Genomic DNA, 19,641 nt, shown 5'->3' on the forward strand with positions numbered 1-19,641 from the left:
TCTGCGGCCAATTTGTAAGCAGGTGTCAGGGGAAGTCGAAATCGATGTCGGTCGTGGGACCCCGGCACCTCCTAGCAGTCCATACGGTGTAGCGAGTCTGGAGCTCGGAGAGGAGAATGTTCGGCATCTGCAGAATACCGAAGCTCCTAATATGTTCGAGCAGAGAGGGGATGACAATGACAATATATTCGGAAAGATTGCCGAAGAAGCATTGCAGACAGATAGTCACGGAGCTGCATTGACCGAATGTGAGACCGTCTTTTGTGAGCAGAGTGAAAGGCAAAACGAGGACGCAAATTTCAAATTGAGTGACGAGGCACGGGAGCTACAGGACCGAGAGCAGTCAATTCTCACAACTGACGACACACTCGGAGCCTTTTCCAAGCTTTACGAGGTACCAGGCGAGAGTAGCGACTTCGCAGCAGACACTCGGTTCGCGAAGGTGACGAACGAAGTATCCGATACGAGTGAGCTCTCGCCGTCGATAGTACGCTCTGCGACTGGAGAGATACTTCCAACTGAGGAGTTCGTGAGAAAGGAATCGGATCCTGTCACTGATGAGAGGTCACTAAAGGGGAAGCGCAAGAAGAGAAACAGAGAGAGGAGCAGAGTGTTGGTGGCTGCGGAGAGCGCAGACAGCACAGTTGCAATAAAGGGAGACGATTCTTCCCGTATCTTAGAAAGGGACGATTATTCGGTGGCCCCAGAAATCGATCTGCCTGTAATGGGAGGAAAGTTTGCCACAGAAACAAGTCTGGCCAAATGTGAAGGAGGTCAAGAAAATATAGCTGGTATGAGCAACCATCCTGCAGAGTGTGTAGTTGGAAATACATGCCTGCCAGAGACAGTGTCAAAATCTGAGGGGATCCCAGAGATACTGGATGTTATACCTAATATTTCAGTGCATGGGAATGTCAGAAGAGTACAGAGTCCTAGCTCAGAGCTGGAGATTCAGAATTTCTCAAAGCAGACAAAAGATGGGAAAGGAAGCAAAACCAAACGTGAGTGCAGCAATGAGGAATTCATTTTGCAGCCGACAGTGGAGATAGAGGGTACAGAAACAGATGAACTGTCCACGGAACGTATAGGAAGAAGTGAGGATGACCAAGTAATACCTGCTCATTCTCAGAATTCGAATGTAGAAGTTATCGATGAAGGGGTACCGTCCACTATCAGTGAAGAGGATGCGGCAGGGCGAGTGACTGCTATATTGCAGATGGAAGACGATGAAAGTAATGATACTGTGAATGAGAAAGAGAATAAAGAGCCCGAGGGGAGCCAGCATCTAGAGGAGGAGGAAAAGGCGTGCGAGGTCGGAATACTACCACCACCGGTAGAATCTGGTCACAGTGGCACAGAATCTGGTCGCAGTGGCCTGTGCCACGTCAAGGATGCCGTAGAGGAGATGCGAGTTCCAGAAGTGAAGACAGACACAGAGTTTGCTGTAACGAATCTCAGTTCTACAGTGTCAGAAATTTTGGACGATGGTGAAATCACTCGTTCCAAACTGCAGGAATCTCAGCAGCCTACCGTCAAAGTGTCTCTGTATTTCAGTGGCTCAGGGGCAGACAGCAGAAAATTAGCGGTCGGCAGTGTGGAAGAGAACGTCGCAGTCGAGCCGACGAATGACCCTACGGTTGAGCTCTCCAAGCTAGACGAAATGCTCAACAGAATAGTACTACCCACAGTACCGACAAAGGAAGTGCCCACTGAAATGGATCAGGCCAGATGCAGTTTGGACAGTTTGCTCAGAATCGTTACAGACGGAGATTCGCATACTGACGAAAAGGCTGGAAAACGGGAGCAGGGCGATATGCTGGCAGATGCGTGTCCGGCAACGGGAGAGAGCACCGTGCTGCGAGGGGACATCGGAGAAGGACTCACGTCGACACATGTACTCGGCCACGTGGTCGGATCTGAGGAGGAGGATGACAGAGTTGCGGAGCTCGAAGTGCGTCCTGCCGAACCTGTCGAAGTTGAACAGAATCGTACTCGTTTAGGAGACAATGACGAAGACGAAAAAACTGCTCTCAGTGGGCTGCTCCTTTCGTTGGCATCACCTGAGAAATTCTCAGAATTTCGTGTCGATGCTGTGGAGAGGAGGCACCGTCACCGCCACCACCACCGGGAGAAAAAAAGTGGCAAGGAGTCAAAAGATGACAGGGTAGAAAATGTGTCGGAAGTAGAGGACTCCGACAGGTTACAAGCAGAGATATTACAGAGGTTGACCAGTGCTAGAAACCATCACAGGAGTGGCAAAAAGAACCACCACAAGCACGACAAATACAGAACACAACACGAGGCTCGAGAGTGGTCAGTTCCCGCAAAGCCGGATCACTCGGAAAGTCAGTGTACTCCCGAGTCTGATAAAAGAAACGACTTCCACATTCCCAAAATCAAATCCTATAGGAGTAATCACGGACCGAGCACACCACCTGGGGAACCTTCCTGTGAAGCGTTTAGTCCGGTACAGTCAGAGTTTGATGCTCCTAGGGCTGAAGGACCACGGGAGGCACTCGGTGACACTAAGGATGCCGAGACTGAAAACAGTCCTACTGCATTTGCACCGTCCACCCCCGAATTGCCGAATAGGGGAAACAAGAAGACTATTCCCATTCCGAGGAAGAAGGAAAACCGTAAACACCACTCGGAGTCACCCACAGACGAAGTACTCTCAGATTCTTGTAGTAAATACGATATAGTTAATCCTAGATTGAAAGAACACAGGGCAGACGAGGGGGACACCTTTCTGGAAGAGTACGTGTACAAATCGTCTACCAGGATGCACAGCCTCAGTTCCTTCGGCAGAGGAGATCTGTTCAACCAGTCGAGGAAAGAATACCGGAGGGAACACGGGAAGGCCCCGAGAGACGAAGGTACGCCTTTGGCAGAAGATGTGGGAGCTTCGGTCACTTGCAGCACCAGACAGGAAAATGGAAAAGGCCAGAGAAGAAGTCCCGTACAAAATTATCGACACGAAACTGTCCACCCGTTGCAACTTCTTTTGGATGCTGCTAGTAGGGCTGACGAAAATGGCTTTCTCAGTTCTTGTGACAGAATCTCCGGCACAGACCCAAATTCTCCGAGTTACCTGGACACTAATTTGGACAAGAGGAAGTGCCAGGATGGCGATTTTACTAGTTCGGAGATCGATTCGATCGGCACGAGCGGTAACCTCGGGACTGTGAGAAACCCCGACAGCCCTGTACGTGTTGATGTATACTCCACAGAGCAGCAGAAAAAATCTTACAGTGACGCTCTGGGCTTCCCGTCGAGAGTCAACGGACGGAGAGATACTCACAAGCATTCAAAGAAATCGCACAGAAAAGACAGGCTGAAGGACCACACGTCGAAAGTTGTAGACGGTATCAGAAATAAATTTGACAAAAAAGAGAGTCGCCGTGAGGAAAACAGTGTACGCATCTCTGCAAAGTACGGCCCTTCGACTGATATCGTAAGCGCAATTTCGAGATCCACAGTTAATCGTCTCGACGATCGAGTGGCAGGTGACGTCGAAGGTTTAAATCACAAATTTTCTCCGCGGTACGAGTTCCGAGACGACGATTCTGTCAGGCAAACTAAAAAAGAATTTGACACCACCTTTCCGTGTAGTATTCCAGCAGATACATCCAGAACCCAAGTTGGAAAGAATTACCAGAATCTCGATATGCAGTCAAAGGGTGCAGCTCGAGAATATCCGAACGGAGATAACGACGTATCGTCGGTTCCCGACGAGGTACGGAGTCCACCACGGAAACGCCACCGTGACGAAACTCAGACGGCAGTCAGCAAGAAGCACTCCGTATGCGATGATAAATCCGAATACGTGTCTCGTGAGCGTGTGGAAGTGCCAGAGGCTCACGGGGCATCTAAAAGATCCCACCGGGTCGAGAAGAGTTTCAGAGAGCACCACCGGCATCACAAAAAACACAAGTGTGCTGCAGAACGAGGAACCCACAATCAGAGCCCGACTTCACTGAAAGGTCACAGGAGGGAACACCACAAACACCACCGGCACCGCCACCGCCACCACCACCGCCACCACAGGAAAGAGGGAGAGACGGTCGAGCCGAACAGTGTGGTAGCTAACAGTGCCGAATCTGAAGACCCGTCAAATAAATACGACAAACGGCAGGAAGTAGATACCACTGTCGAAGAAATAGGTACGGTACAATCCGAAGAGCGAGTGGAACAGATCGATGTAGGTGGAGCACCTACGGAAAAGTGTGACCGGCAAGTGACGGTAGACACTATTTTGTCAGACAGTGGAGTCGTGTCCATCCCCGTCGAGATACTAGTCTCGGGTGACGACGCCGACAGTAGCCCGAGGCGCCACGAAGAAAAACGTGTCCGCGAAGAACTAGAGGACATGTTGCAGGTTCTGGAAGGTAGTGCCCGTAAAGGAGACCGCCGAGAAACTGCCGAAGCTGTAACTTCGGAGCAGGTTGCGGGGTTCGGTGGAGAGTTCGGAATATTTCCCCTCGGAGACTCGGCGGGTCAGCAGGATGTTACGGGATCGGGAGAACCCGTCGGGATCGGTGCCGGTCTGGCGTTAGCCTCGCCTCCGCCACCGTTGCTACAGCGACAGCTACAGCAGACTTCCAGTGCCGGCGAGCTGACGGAGGACGAGATCATCGAAATCCTCTCTGAAGTGGAAGGGAACAATACGGTAAGGGAACCGTCACCACTGGTCACTCCGAAGAAAGACTTCCCCAGGAAGCAGCTGTCGGAGATCGAGCAGGTACGGCCGTCAGTCGAGCCGCGAGTGCCGCCAGAGGTCCTGTCGGATGCCGAAGACGATCTCCCACTGTCACTGTCGGTGTGCCTCGGCAGCTTACCGCAGACGACTCCTGCTGTGGACGGAGACGTCCCCGTCGCCCGTTTCGGACCGGCCACTCCGACAGGCCCCCCCGTGCTACAGCCGTGCACTGTAGACGGACTGAACGGTGAACAGGTGTTGCCTCTGCTGCCTGCAGAACCGGCACCGACACCGCCTCGGCCTGACGTTAGAGGAGAAGACTGCAATTTAGACGAGAAACTGGGTCCACCGACACTGGATTTGATAGCTGCACCTCGTTCCGAGGAGGTGGTGCCTGTTAAAGAGGAGGAACCTTTCAGTGAAATACCCGTGTTGTCTCCGGCACCGGCTGTGACAGAGAAGGAAATACTGGATATCGACAGGAAGAATAAACACGAGAAGAGATCGAGGCGACACTCGGAGTGTGGCGAAAAGCAGAAGCACGTCGTGCCACCCATCTCGATAAAGATTACGTTACCGATCGCCGATATTGCCGATCCCCCCGCCGGTGCAGTTAAATCGCAGAAGAAAAAGGAACGTAAAAAGCACAAGAAGAAGGAAAACGTGCTTCAAAATTTTGCTTTGGATAATGCTACCTGTGTTTGCGAAATGCCTGAGGTGGTTGAAGAGTCTGGTGAATTAATTCAGAAGGTCGAGGTGACAGAAGACACTGTAGAGGAGATGCCACCCGTACGCCTACCGGAGGTGCTAGACGTGGCGTGCACCGACTCTCGAGTCCTCGGTAGTGACGAACGTTTCGATCGGAGCGGAGAGACCGTGTGTGATTTGACTGCAGCAGCAGGGGAAGGAGAAACTGTCGCAGAGACGGCACGTGTCGAACCCCGATCGGAACCGGATGCAGAGACAGATCGCCAGGAGACTACAAAGTCTCCTAAGAAGAAGCAGTCCAAGAGCCCCCAGAAGCGCAGGAAAGACGCGCGTGCCGCACAGAACACGGAAGATGCGGACGAGGCTCTGGCACGCACCATATCTGCCCCTAGGCCTCGCCGACTGGCGAAAGAGGTCGCTTTGAAGGAAGTGCGCAACCACTTCCTGATAGACGGACAATTGGAAGCTCTAATAGGAGCCAATGTTGAGGACGAGTTGTCGTTGCTTGCCGTCGACAGTGCACTTTTTGGAGTTACCGACCGACCTGAACCGTCTGGGGACAAGAACAAGCAGGATAAGACCGGTTCCGGGCAAGGGGATGCAGAAGCCGGCGCACCTGCGAAAGCCGTACGTCCCGCCGTCGCTCCGACTGAGAGTGTCGCAGCCGACAGGCGCAATCCCACAGCTACCCGCACTGTGTCGTCGTCGGTCACCGATCAGCGCGGGAGGAGGAAAGCCAGGGCTGACATCTCGAAGACGAATCGTGTTACCGAAGGTGAGGACACAAAAAGCAGTAACAGAGAAATGGTCGGCCGAGATGTCAAATCGGAGAAGGCGACAGGCGAGTTGACGGGGGATGAGATAAGTGAGCTGCAAAAGGTGATGGACAGAGCCGAAGAGCAGTTGCCTTCTACACCTTTGAAGCGAGCCTGCAGTTCTCCCGGAAAGAGCCCCGAACCGAAGAAGAAGGTGAGGAGAGTCAAGGCAAAATCTGGAGTCGTGCCGATCACTAAGTCGGAGATTCTGCCGAGTGCACGAGATGTAGTGCCTGCTGTGAAAACTGTCAAAGCAGAAACGCAGGCAGCAGTTCCGAAAGCAGACAAACCGAAGATATCTCTCGGAGACAAAAAGGTTGAGGATAATTGTGAGACAGAGTGCAAGGTGACACCGGAGGTGACGAACAAAGTGTACGTATCCCCCAAAGGATCTCCCACGTCCCCGACCCTCCCAAAAGTGCCGCATACGGACGACAGGAGTTTCCGCTCGTTAACTGTGAGGGAGAAGCGATCGACTCGCTGCAACCTGTCGTACGAGGAGATGTACACGTCTTCCGACGTGACGAGCGAGACGGACAATAGTCAGGAGCTCCCTGCGGAGGCGGGAGCCGGCCGTGTGGCGGGTGGCGGCCAGGCGGCGCTGCCGTTCCCGCCGAGGGCGAGCAGTGATGACAGTGACGAGTCGGACGACAGCGACGGTGACGACAAGCAGAGGAAGCGGAAGGGATCCAAGAAGAAGGTGACCGCACCGGAGGCTGGCACTTCTGTTTCAGGTGGGCCGATGTTTTAGTTAAGTAGACAGTTAGCAGCTTTAAATTTAAAGCCAGTTTAAAGGGCGCCACATAATATCTACCGAGAAACACAGCCACTGTTTGATATTTATAACAGATTAACGGTTCGTTTTATAATTGTAATCTGATGAGAAACAAAATGTTCCAAATCTCCATTGGCAAGAAACAGTAAATTGTTCCAAAAATGCCCTCAGTTTAGCAGTGGACCGTAGTTGTAAAGTGTATCTTAGTCAGTGAGCCTCGGTACCTTTAGAATGCCGTCAGTACTGATAAAAGAAACAAGTGTTTCAAATTTTATTGAAAATAGATTTTGTCATTATAAATTTAATATAATTAACAGCCATTGAATATGAGAAACATATAAACTGTAGTATTTCAGTTTTGCGATTGGATTTTTACTTTCATACTTCTACAGAATCAGTTCGTTCCCTGGATCAATATCTGCCACTAAAACATTCGGAGCACTACAAGCAGTGTCTCAAACACCTGATGTATTCTCTTTAGGAGAAACAAAGAATCGAGCAGTGTCATATTACCAAATACGTCAGCACCAAAGACGGGTGTAGATTTGATGAATTGTGGCAAACAGCAAGGCTGTTTAAACTTCAAACCTCCACTATAATTCCAGAATTCAACCTGATTTCATTATAAGTACAGAATAAACAACATGTACAACATATCTAGTTTCAAGAGGAGAAAATTATGGAAATAATTGTCAGCCAATTGAGTCACCTGACTGACTCTACACTGCCCAGTAGAGATTGACAAATGTTTGTCTCCAAGATTTCAGTAACAAGTCTGACAAGACATATACTAGATAATGGTATGGCATCAGACTGCATACACAACAGCCACAAAATCTGGATACTCACAAAGGAAACCCTTATGTAAAAATGGAGCGTTACTGTACTGCCCCAAAGGAAGTGCGATAGAATCGCTGTTGTTCTTGATATACATAAATGATTTTACGGATAGAGTGCGCAGCAGTCTGCACTTTCCGGTTGACGAGTCTGCGGTGTACAGTAAGATGTTGAAGTTGAGTGACTGTAGGAGGATACGAGATAACTTAGACAAAATTCTGTACTGCTGCTGCTGTTGTTGTTGTTGTTGTTGTTGTTGTTGTTGTGGTCTTCAGTCCTGAGACTGGTTTGATGCAGCTCTCCGTGCTACTCTATCCTGTGCAAGCTTCTTTATCTCCCAGTATCTACTGCAGCCTACATCCTTCTGAATCTGCTTAGTGTATTCATCTCTTGGTCTCTCTCCATGATTTTTACCCTCCACGCTGCCCTCCAATACTAAATTGGTGAGCCCTTGATGCCTCAGTCCAACCGATCCCTTCTTCTAGTCAAGTTGTGCCACAAACTTCTCTTCTCCCCAATCCTGTTCAATACCTCCTCATTCGTTACATGATCTACCCACCTTATCTTCAGCATTCTTCTGTAGCACCACATTTCGAAAGCTTCTATTCTCTTCTTGTCCAAACTAGTTATCGTCCACGTTTCACTTCCATACATGGCTACACTCCATACAAATACTTTCAGAAACGACTTCCTGACACTTAAATCTATACTCGATGTTAACAGATTTTTCTACTTCAGAAACGCTTTCCTTGCCATTGCCAGTCTACATTTTATATCCTCTCTACTTCGATCACCATCAGTTGTTTTACTCCCTAAGTAGCAAAACTCCTTTACTACTTTAAGCGTCTCATTTTCTAATCTAATTCCCTCAGCATCACCCGATTTAATTTGACTACATTCCATTATCCTCATGTTGCTTTTGTTGATGTTCATCTTATACCCTCCTATCAAGACACTGTCCATTCCGTTCAACTGCTCTTCCAAGTCCTTTGCTGTCTCTGACAGATTTACAATGTCATCGGCTAACCTCAAAGTTTTTACTACTTCTCCATGAATTTTAATACCTACTGCGAATTTTTCTTTTGTTTCCTTTACTGCTTGCTCAATATACAGATTGAATAACATTGGGGAGAGGCTACAACCCTGTCTCACTCCTTTCCCAACCACTGCTTCCCTTTCATCCCCTCGACTCTTGTAACTGCCATCTGGTTTCTGTACGAATTGTAAATAGCCTTTCGCTCCCTGTATTTTACCCCTGCCACCTTCAGAATTTGGAAGAGAGTATTCCAGTTAACGTTGTCAAAAGCTTTCTCAAAGTCTACAAATGCTAGAAAAGTAGGTTTGCCTTTTCTTAATCTTTCTTCTAAGATAAGTCGTAAGGTCAGTATTGCCTCACGTGTTCCAACATTTCTACGGAATCCAAACTGATCTTCCCCGAGGTCCGCTCCTACCAGTTTTTCCATTCGTCTGTAAAGAATTCGCGTTAGTATTTTGCAGCTGTGACTTATTAAACCGATAGTCGTTAATTTTCACATCTGTCAACACCTGCTTTCTTTGGGATTGGAATTACTATATTCTTCTTGAAGTCTGAGGATATTTCGCCTGTCTCATACATCTTGCTCACCAGATGGTAGAGTTTTGTCATGACTGGCTCTCCCAAGGCCGTCAGTAGTTCTAATGGAATGTTGTCTACTTCTGGGGCCTTGTTTCGACTCAGGTCTTTCAGTGTTCTGTCAAACTCTTCACGCAGTATCATATCTCCCATTTCATCTTCATCTACCTCGTCTTCCATGTCCATAATATTGTCCTCAAGAACATCGCCCCTGTATAGAACCTCTATATACTCCTTCCACCTTTCTGCTTTCCCTTCTTTGCTTAGAACTGGGTTTCCATCTGAGCTCTTGATATTCATACAAGTGGCTCTCTTTTCTCCAAAGGTCTCTTTAATTTTCCTGTAGGCAGTATCTATCTTACCCCTAGTGAGATAAGCCTCTACATCCTTACATTTGTCCTCTAGCCATCCCTGCTTAGCCATTTTGCACTTCCTGTCGATCTCATTTTTGAGACGTTTGTATTCCTTTTTGCCTGCTTCATTTACTGCATTTTTATATTTTCTCCTTTCATCAATTCTGTGCTAGTGTGATGAATGTCAGCTAGTGCTAAATGTAGAAAAATATAAGTTATTTTGTATGAGTAGGAGAAACAAACCCGTAATATTCTTATGCAGCTGTAGTAGCAGTCTGCTCGACACAGTCACGTAGTTTAAATATCTCGGTGTAACGTTGGAAAACGATACGAAATGGAACGGACGTGCGAGTACTGTGGTAGAGGAGGCGAATGGTTAACTTTGGCAGAATTTTAGGAAAGTAGGGTTCATTTGTAAAGGAGACCACGTATAGGACATTGGTGTGACCTATTCTCGAATACTACTAGAGTGTTTGGGATCTGTACCAAATCGGGTTAAAGGAAGACATCAAAGCAGTTCAGACGTGGGCTACTAGATTTGTTACTGACGGGTTTGAACGACTTCGGAGTATTGTGGAGGTGCCTCGGGAATTCGAATGGGAATCCCTGGAGAGAAGGTGATGTTCTTTTTCAGGAACACTATTGAGAAAATTTAGGGAACCAGCATTGGAAGCTGACTGCAGAACGATTCTACTGTTGCCAACATACATTGCGCATAAAGACGGGGAAGGTAAGATACGAGAAATTAGGGCCCGTACAGAGCCACAGACACAATCGTTTTCCTCCTCATCTGTTTGCAAGTAGAACAGAAAAGGAAATGACTAGTAGTGGTTCAGAGTACCGTAATTGCTGTACAGTGGCTTGCGGAGTATCTGTGTAAATGTATATGTATTGACTCGTGAGGTGGGCATAGCAGTCCCTTCTTATGGGATGGTTTGTTTGTTAATGAAATCGGATACCGAGTGTTCATTAAAAGTAATTCAGGCAAAGTGTGTGCCATTGTGTCAACTCGTGTGAAGAATTACATTCTGTGATTACGGAAGTGCCGTATTCTTAATGCACATCAAAGGAAAGTGACAAGTAAGAGCCGTGCAATAAATATATGTGCCCTGATTTGTAATAAATTTTATGCTCCAGATTTTGAGAAAATTCCTCGAGATGTGGGGGTCTGTTGTGCCATTACCACCAATTTGGTGCCATGGATACTGACACTTTGAATGTTTTCGTGATAGGTATCAGCCCGTAGAATGTGATGGTTCCCTTCAAGTATAAAAGTAAAAAATCCAATCAGAAATAGAAGTATTACAATTTGTTACTCATTTCAACTCCTGTTAAATATACAACATTGTATACAATTTGTAATGATAAAATATATTTTTAATAAGATTTGAAATGCATATCTCTTTTGTCAGTATTGATGCGACATATTGTAGTGAAGAAAAAGAAAGCCACCTATTCAGCCATCTTCAGGTGGGACTTTAGCACTGAAGATCGTTAGTTCACCTCACTAACTTTATACCAGAAATTTCCACAGACACATACGTGCAAAGGCAGCTGCTACACGAGCCACCTCTGTAAAGTTTTGTGTTCTCTTCAAATATTGCTCCGACTGTGATGGGTAGGCGCACATGTAACTGTGATACGACGTGTGCACACTCTGTCGGAATGCATGCTTGTGGATCTAAAATTCTGATGTCAAAATTAATCAAGTCAGCTGTTGCTAGATGTGTCATTAGTCATAAAAAGTTCTCTTCTGTAAAAATTAAAGAAATTGCCGGGTACCTCGCCTTATCCAGTTGAAAGCCACCATTGTAAGTAATAAGAGCTTCCACCAAACGTATTTCCACCAATTCCTTAATAACTGAATCCGAGAAGGATCCCGTCAACACCATTTCTGTGGCAGAACAGTCCGTGGAATGTCCTGTGAAGATACAACATTCGACTGTGGTTGACTTGCCGGTCTGTGAAAGGCAAGTACGGATGTTGTGTTTGACACGTCTTTCACGCACTGTGCGAGTTGTCTTACCGTTGTAAGCTTTGCCACACTGGGAGATATTGTGTAGATTCCATAACTCCACAATCCCAGATCTACCTTTGCCATGCCGAGAAGAGTTAAAGTAGTTGTAGGTGCACAGAAGGTTGCTTTTGACATAATGTTTCCTCCAGATCCTACTCAATTTTGACGATATATTGTCGAGATAGGGGGGAATGCGACAGAGGTCGCTCGTGTAGCGGCTGCCTTTGTACGTCTCTCTCTGTGCCAATTTTCAGTATGAAGTTAGAGATGTCAACTAACAATCTCCAACGCAAAATGATCACCTGAGGATAGCTGAATGGCTGTCGGCGGAAATATTGTTACGAGAAGTTGACGTTACCTGGCTGGGATCCCGAAACTTCACAGAATACACTTTATGCCAGGAAAATTTTGAAAATGGTGATGCGTGTTGTGTTTTCCTCCTATCTGTTGATATAACTGTTCAGATTTAATTGTGATTAATTATCTGTGACAAATTTAATAAGAAAATGTTAGTGGAAGTGCAGTTAGAATGCCTATCTCCTACGCATTCGACACTTGACTAATTTCTGTTGATTTAACATTCTGCAACAATGATACAATCTGCTCAAGAAAAAGCTTTATATCGGATCATGCATCTTACCTTATTTTTTGCTCTGAGTGATTGACAGAGATGTGCTTTTTGTGTTTTTCTGTTCTCTGGCCTGTGTTCCAGTGAAATGAGTTGAGAATTGTTCCTGGGTTTGTCTCTGTTCAAGTTATTAATGTGCAGTCAGACGTAATTCTTGCATCTGCTGCCTCTTCTACTCATTCAATTTACATTACGAAATGAATTGTTAATGCTTCCTAGAAATTTCCAACCTCTCTCACATATGGTCTGTGTATGATAAATAAGTAAAAGACCAAAATAATTGTCCAGTGTCTGCAGAGAGTTTTCTGTTTCTGTTATACTGCAATCTTGGAACATCTACAAAAGTATTACAACCCAAATAAAGTTACGGTACTTTCTTCAAGATCTGTAAAGTGCCATTGAGGGAAAGGTGGCGTGTATGACATTATTACGTGTCGATGATACAAATTTCCGGGATGGTGGAGAGAGGTAAATGTATAAATTTAAGATAAGGGTCCCTGGTGCGGAAACAACAGAGTCGAAAGTTATAAGTGAAAATTGTTAAGAAATCTCTCACAGTAGACCTCTTCTATTGCAAGCTCTTTGCTTTCCATACTGTGAGAGGAAGTAGCATGGACCAACAAAATGGGGGAGGGGGGGGGGGGGAGGGGGAATCACTTAACACAGGCTCGAAATTGTGTGCCGTAAGAGCTATGAGGACTTCTTCAGTAGGAGAGATGAGTTTCACAGTAGCAAAGATGAAAAAGTTTTTGTACCTCCACGTTAACTGGACATTTTTTTTGTGGTTTTGGTACGGGGTGTGGGAGAGCGTACTTCTGCCACCTCTGCAGTTCTTGCTTACGCCCCACCCACACTCCCCTTTCTCTGTTCTGTTCATAAATGGTGCACACAGGACGAGCCTCAGTATGAGCTGTAATTTCTCGGATTATTCAAGAGAGATCTTTTGTGGGATGAGACGAATGTGAGATTAAGTAATAGATCTCTTGAGATCGAGATTGGAAAATACACTTCTGGAATTTTGATAGCAAACCTCTCTCTGATGCACAGAGCCCCTCTTTTAGTGCAAATTACTGTAGTTTGACAAACTTCTCTACTATGCCCTTATGCTCATTGACATGCTATTAGTCTTTGTATCTTCTGTATCTAACAAGAGTCCCAGATTGACGAACAATATGTGAGAATCGAACAAATAAGTGTTTTTTGAGCTGTTTCCATTGTGGGTGAATTCCATTACCTATTGCTTCGTGCAGTGAATCTCTGTACTGCTTCTGATTTTCATACAACCAGTTTGATGTGGTTGGTCGTACCATATGAGGTTTGCTCTGGGTGGGTACTCCCACATAGTTCAGTTGTTACTATATTCGGTGAGTGAGTGCCGATGTGGATAGATTACTACTCGCCTAATAGAGTGGCACTGGGCAGTGGACTGACCTGTAGAAAGTATGGGAAACTGCTTGGCTTCTGAATAAAGATTTTACATTGGACCTGGAAATACCAACACAGTTTATCAATCAAAGCTAAGGAATTATCTCCCTTACTTATCTGCCATTTCACTGCTCTACATTCCTTTATTTGGTGGTTAGTGGGTTACATTCCCATACATATGAAAATCCATCTTGTGTTTTGCAACAATTTGTTAAAATATTATGTAGTTCCTATTTTAGACTATCTTATCTAGACCAGAATAACAAAATGATGGACACTAGGGAGCAGTTTCGCATTGAAAAAAGTAATTGTGCCAGTTTATGGCGGGATACCTGTGTGCACAGTATTGCATGTTTTGTGACGATATCACTATTATAGTAGGCCGTGTTGTGAAACAGACACGAAGGTGGTCATTGCTAACTGAAATTGGTAGTGAAAGCACTAAAAAGTTTTGTGATCATGGATTGAAATACAGGAAGTTCATTCTACAATCTTTCACATTAGATACATTCCATGTTAGGGTGCAGTAGTGATTACATTTTGGAGGATTATAATGGCCATTTCCCTTTTCTGTGCACTCTCGCCGCAAGCTTCAGGTGACGACAAATTTTATTGCTGTCGACTGGCATAAAATGTTTCTGTGGCTGAAGCAGTCCACAGTATTCAATCACGATCCTATAACAATTATGCTGTACTACTGCTATCAGTCTCGCACTGCTGGCGAGTTGCAGAACATTTTGACTCGATCTTAGGTTCAAATTCTTCACAGTATTACTTTAAAATTTTCTGTATTTTTGTGAAATATACATTTAGATTATTAGTGTGATGTCTTTGGATGCATACTTGTTATAGAGGGTCCTCATTTTTTGTAGTGCTATTTTAAATGACTGATCTGCTGAAACCACCTGAGCCACTAAATGTTCTGTTTCAGTGTCTGACTACAGTGAAATTTGTTGTTAAAAGAAATGTAGTCAGTGCTGCTCTGTAGTGAGCTACAGCCAATCTGTTATGTAAAACTAGCACATCCACAGAAAGATAAAGAAAAATTGGAACACTTGAATTATCAGCTGCAATTGTTGCCCACAGCTGTCTGTGGGAATCGCCTCCTGAGCTGCTGGCCTGAAATGACAGTGAGCAGACGCTAACAGAACTGGAGGAGGGACCGAGTGATTATTGTTGCTACAGTAGCTCTCGTGCAAACAACAATCTGTCAACCGCTCTGTTATTTTGATCTCAGCTTCAATAGATAAGCCCCCAGGGGCTCAGCATTCCTTTGCTGGGTACGGGCTTGGCGACCCCGGGGTTCCTCAGCTGGGGACTGGTAAGCGCCGCCCGTCCCCTGTCACCGTAACCTCTCAGCATGCTTCAGCGACCACCGTGCGGCGCGGCGGTGGAACGTTGTGTGTCTCAGGGAATGGGGATCTTGGCTTGATCGCCCGGATCGTGAGGATGGAATAAACCTCTATAAAAAACCCCTCAATCTCAAGGTGTGCTGCGCGCTGATGAGATGCATGGCTGTTGAGGTGGAACAGTCGATAGCGGGCAACCTCTGGGGAACCTGCCGCACCTCAGTTGTATAAGGCTTACCCAGGCATGCGGGGCTCTGTCTGGGCTGACGTTTCGTTCCCTAGCTGCTCGTGGGACGCACATGGCAACCACGTATTTCCCTTCACCAACTTCGCAATCAGTCAAGCGCATGAGGGAGGCTAGTCCTCCAGATATGCGGATGGAAAAGAGTAACAGGGCTCATGGAGTCGTAAATGACAATGTTTTCATCGTGATTAAGAGGAAGGAGGGCTCATTTGAAAAAGTGTCTCCTTTCTACATACATAAAGGTTTAGAAGGACTCGCAGGTACACTGAAATCTATCAAACGCCTGAGGAATGGTACCCTGTTAGTTGAGACTACTAGGGCATCGCAAGTGGAGCTGCTTCGGAAGTCACCCAAGTTAGGCGAGTATGATATTACTGTCGAGTTGCACAATTCCCTCAACTCCAGTAAAGGCGTTGTCACCTGCCGTGATTTAATGGATATCGATGTCGACGAGCTGAAGCAAGAATGGGCAACACAGGGGATTGTAGATGTGGAACAAAGGACACGTAGAAATAATGGCGTCACGGAGAAATCTGCCACTTTCATTGTGACTTTCAATTCGCCTGTCTTACCTGAATACGTTCTGGCTGGTTTCCTCAGACTTAGGGTTCGGCCTTATATACCTAACCCTATGCGCTGTTTCAAATGTCAGCGATTTGGCCATACGACAATGAGTTGTGGGGGTGAACCAACCTGCGGTATCTGTGGCAAGGCAGCTCATGAAGCTGGGACCAACTGCACATCTCCAGCGCTGTGTATAAACTGCTCTGGGAGCCATCCCGTCTGGAGCAGAGACTGCCCCGTCTTTGCGGAAGAACGAAAAATTCAGGAGATCAAGGTGACAAAGAGGCTACCTTATGTGGAAGCCAAAAAAGAGTATAGGGCTACAAAACCCCCTGTCTTTGCCACGTCCTATGCCTCCTTGGTGCACAACCGTGCGTCGCGAGTCGACGCTTCGACGCAGACCGTGTCCAGCGTCGCAGTATCCTCCACCAATACCTGTACCTGTGTTTGTACCTGCCAGAGCACTCCCACTAACGATATCGCTATTCAGGCTGCTCCGCCTGCACCCACCGCTATTGCAGAGACAGCTCCAGTGAAACCTTCGAAGGCCCTCCAGAAACAGAGTGCCTCTCCACTTCCCCCATCCCCAGCTTCCACAAAGAAAACGGGACCAGGGAAAGGGGCACGGCGTTTGACGTCACGCCTGCCAAAGGCACCATCGGATGTCGTCATGGCATCCCTGACTGATGAGGAGGACATCGTCGTGGATTTTGATACCTCTTCCCCAGAACCTGGCAGCCCCTCTGCTGCCACTCGCTCTACAAGTGCCTCACCAGCGCGGCGCAAAGACAGGGGGAAATCTAAACCGAAATGCTGATATGGCTCCCATACTTCAGTGGAATCTGAATGGAGTCAGACCTCGCCTTGCAGAATTGCGGCTGTTAGTACAGGCAAACCCCATTTGCATCTCTTTGCAAGAGACACATTTTAAAGAGACTGACATGCTTGTACTTACGGGATATCGCATGTACAGGCAAGACGACCTGACTGGTAATAGGGCTCAGGGTGGGGTGGCAGTGTTCATTAAGGACACATTCCACTCCTCACCTGTGACCTTAACCACGACGCTACAAGCGGTTGCAGCTCGGATCCTGGCCCAGGTTCATCTTACAGTGTGCTCCGTGTATTTACCACCCGCTGAGCTCATTGACAGTGAAGCCCTCGCACGGCTCATTGATCAGCTACCCCGTCCCTTTCTCATTTTAGGAGACTTTAATGCTCATAATGCATTATGGGGTTCCAACAAAACCTGCCCCAGAGGCCAGATGATTGAGCAGTTGCTCAGGACTTCCGACGTCATACTGCTGAACACAGGTCAGGCCACGCATTTTAGCACCGCTTCAGGTTCGTCTTCTGCCATAGACCTCTCTATTTGTTCGCCTGTGCTTGCGGACATTGCTCAGTGGGTCGTCGACGACGACCTTCATGGCAGCAACCATTACCCTATCTGGCTCCATCTGCCAGTTGAAATGGGTCGTGTCGCACAGCCGCCGAAATGGTTGTTCCGGAAGGGAAACTGGACGCTCTACCGGCAGTTGGCTGTTTTTGAACGGTGTGAAGGCGTCCAGGATTGGGTGGATCACATTACGGCGGTGATGCACCATGCCGCTGATGTATCCATACCAAAGTCAAAGGGAACACCTGTGAGGCAGCCTGTCCCTTGGTGGAATGACGACTGTCGTACCGCCATCAGAGACAGGCGGGCGGCTTTGAGGAGATTCCGTCGGTGCCCCACTGCTGCGCATCTGACAACTTTCCGGATAGCACGGGCACGGGCGAGGAAAATCGTTCAGGAGAGTAAACGGAGGTCTTGGCGTGAGTTCCTGAACTCCATCAATAGGTCCACATCTTCAAGCAAAGTATGGGAAGCCATTAGGAGGATCTCAAGGCGATACTGTCGACCGCCACTAGCCGCCATACGTGAGCGGGGGTGTCTCCTAACATCTCCGAGAGACATCGCCCGGGCGTTGGCAGAATCTTTTCAAACTGTTATGGCCGATTCTAGCCAGGACCCCGAATTTCTGCGCTATCGGGGTACACAGGAGAGGGCTGGTTTTGATTTCCGTTCACAGAACACTGAGGAATACAACCAGCCTTTCTCTTTGTGGGAGTTGGACTCTGCACTGTCCATATCTCGGGATACCGCACCTGGTCCAGACCTGATATCGTATAGCATGCTGCAGCAGTTGGATCTGCGGTCAAAGGAAGTCCTCCTTCAACTTTTTAATGAAATTTGGAAGACCGGCAACTTTCCTAGTTCGTGGAAAGAATCGATTTTAATTCCGCTTTTAAAACCAGGGAAGGATCGGACTGAACCCAGTAGCTACCGTAGCATTAGTCTCACGAGCTGCGTCGGAAAGACATTTGAGCGTATGGTCAATTAGGCGCCTGGTGTGGGTTCTCGAATCTAGATCCTTACTTACCCGCTGCCAGTGTGGATTCAGGAGGTATCATTCCACCCTAGATAACCTGATCCTACTCGAAACAGCAATACAAGATGCTTTCCTACGTAAGCAACACCTTATCGGGGTTTTCTTCGACCTGGAGAAGGCGTACGATACTACCTGGAGGCATACCATTTTGCGGCAGCTTTATGAGTGGGGTTTCCGTGGGCGTTTACCCACACTCATCCGATCCTTTCTGTCGGACAGGTATTTTAAGTATAAGGTTGGGAATGTCCTGTCTGACCGTTTTAAGCAGGAGAACGGTGTCCCTCAAGGAAGTGTCCTCAGTGTGACAGCTTTCGCAATTGCCATCAATAGTATTGCGTCCACAGTGCGCCGGCCCGTGCAGTGCTCCTTGTTTGTGGACGATTTCTCCATTTTCTGTGCGTCTTCCTCCGTCACAGCTGCTACACGCCAATTACAGCTGACACTCGTGCGATTGGAGAAGTGGTCTAAGACCACGGGCTTTAAATTCTCTTTGGAGAAGACCATTTGTGTAGATTTTAACCTTTCCCGTTCTCTTTTTAATCTCCCTGTTTTAAAACTAGGAGACACTGTTCTCCCCTTTATGGAAAAAGTGAAATATCTCGGGCTTATTTTTGATGAGAAGCTCACATGGTTGCCACACTTAAAGGATCTAAAGGTCCGCTGTTTCAAGGCTTTAAACGTCCTTAGATGCGTCAGTCATAGATCCTGGGGCGCTGACAGGGCACGTCTGCTCCAACTTTATAAGGCCTTTGTGCGACCTCGACTGGAATACGGATGTCAAGCTTATGGCTCTGCAAGACCTTCCTACCTCAAAATGTTGGATGTGATTCACCATGAGGGTATTAGGCTTTCAACGGGGGCTTATCGCACGAGTCCGGTTGCTAGTCTGTGTGTCGAGGCGGGAGAGCCTCCGCTGTCCATTCGGCGTCTTCTCCTCGTGGTACGGCACGCGTACAGGACCAAGTCCACTCCTCTTTCATTGGCGTCCGACACTTTTTCCCAGCCGGCACTGGCACGTCTCTTCCGCCACCGTCCGGCGACGACAAAGCCGTTTGGCATCCGTGCAAAGGAGAGTCTCGAGTCGGTACACCTGGAGGGCATTAAGGTCCTCCACCAGGGATGGAGTAGGGGATCTCCCTGGCGACTACAAAGGCCAAGATTACTTCTTGATCTGGCTGCTTAC

At 47.3% G+C, this 19,641-nt stretch overlaps 1 protein-coding gene across 5 annotated transcripts in view; it reads left to right on the forward strand.

The window, feature by feature from the left end:
• The first annotated feature begins 1,531 nt into the window (after positions 1 to 1,531).
• LOC126426409 (pneumococcal serine-rich repeat protein-like) overlaps positions 1,532 to 19,641 on the forward strand; it is a 100,420-nt gene continuing 82,310 nt past the window's right edge. For 3 of the 5 annotated variants that reach the window (XM_050088330.1, XM_050088328.1, XM_050088331.1), the window contains exon 1: positions 1,534 to 6,956. In XM_050088330.1, coding sequence (XP_049944287.1) covers positions 1,661 to 6,956 — 5,296 coding nt within the window. In that variant the 5' untranslated portion in view covers positions 1,534 to 1,660. Of the gene's footprint in view, positions 6,957 to 19,641 lie in introns of all 5 variants that reach the window. The other 2 variants (XM_050088327.1, XM_050088329.1) reach the window with 1 other exon arrangement.

This window comes from Schistocerca serialis, chromosome 11, assembly GCF_023864345.2.
Source record: "Schistocerca serialis cubense isolate TAMUIC-IGC-003099 chromosome 11, iqSchSeri2.2, whole genome shotgun sequence".
In the NCBI taxonomy this organism is placed as follows: Eukaryota; Metazoa; Arthropoda; class Insecta; order Orthoptera; family Acrididae; genus Schistocerca; species Schistocerca serialis.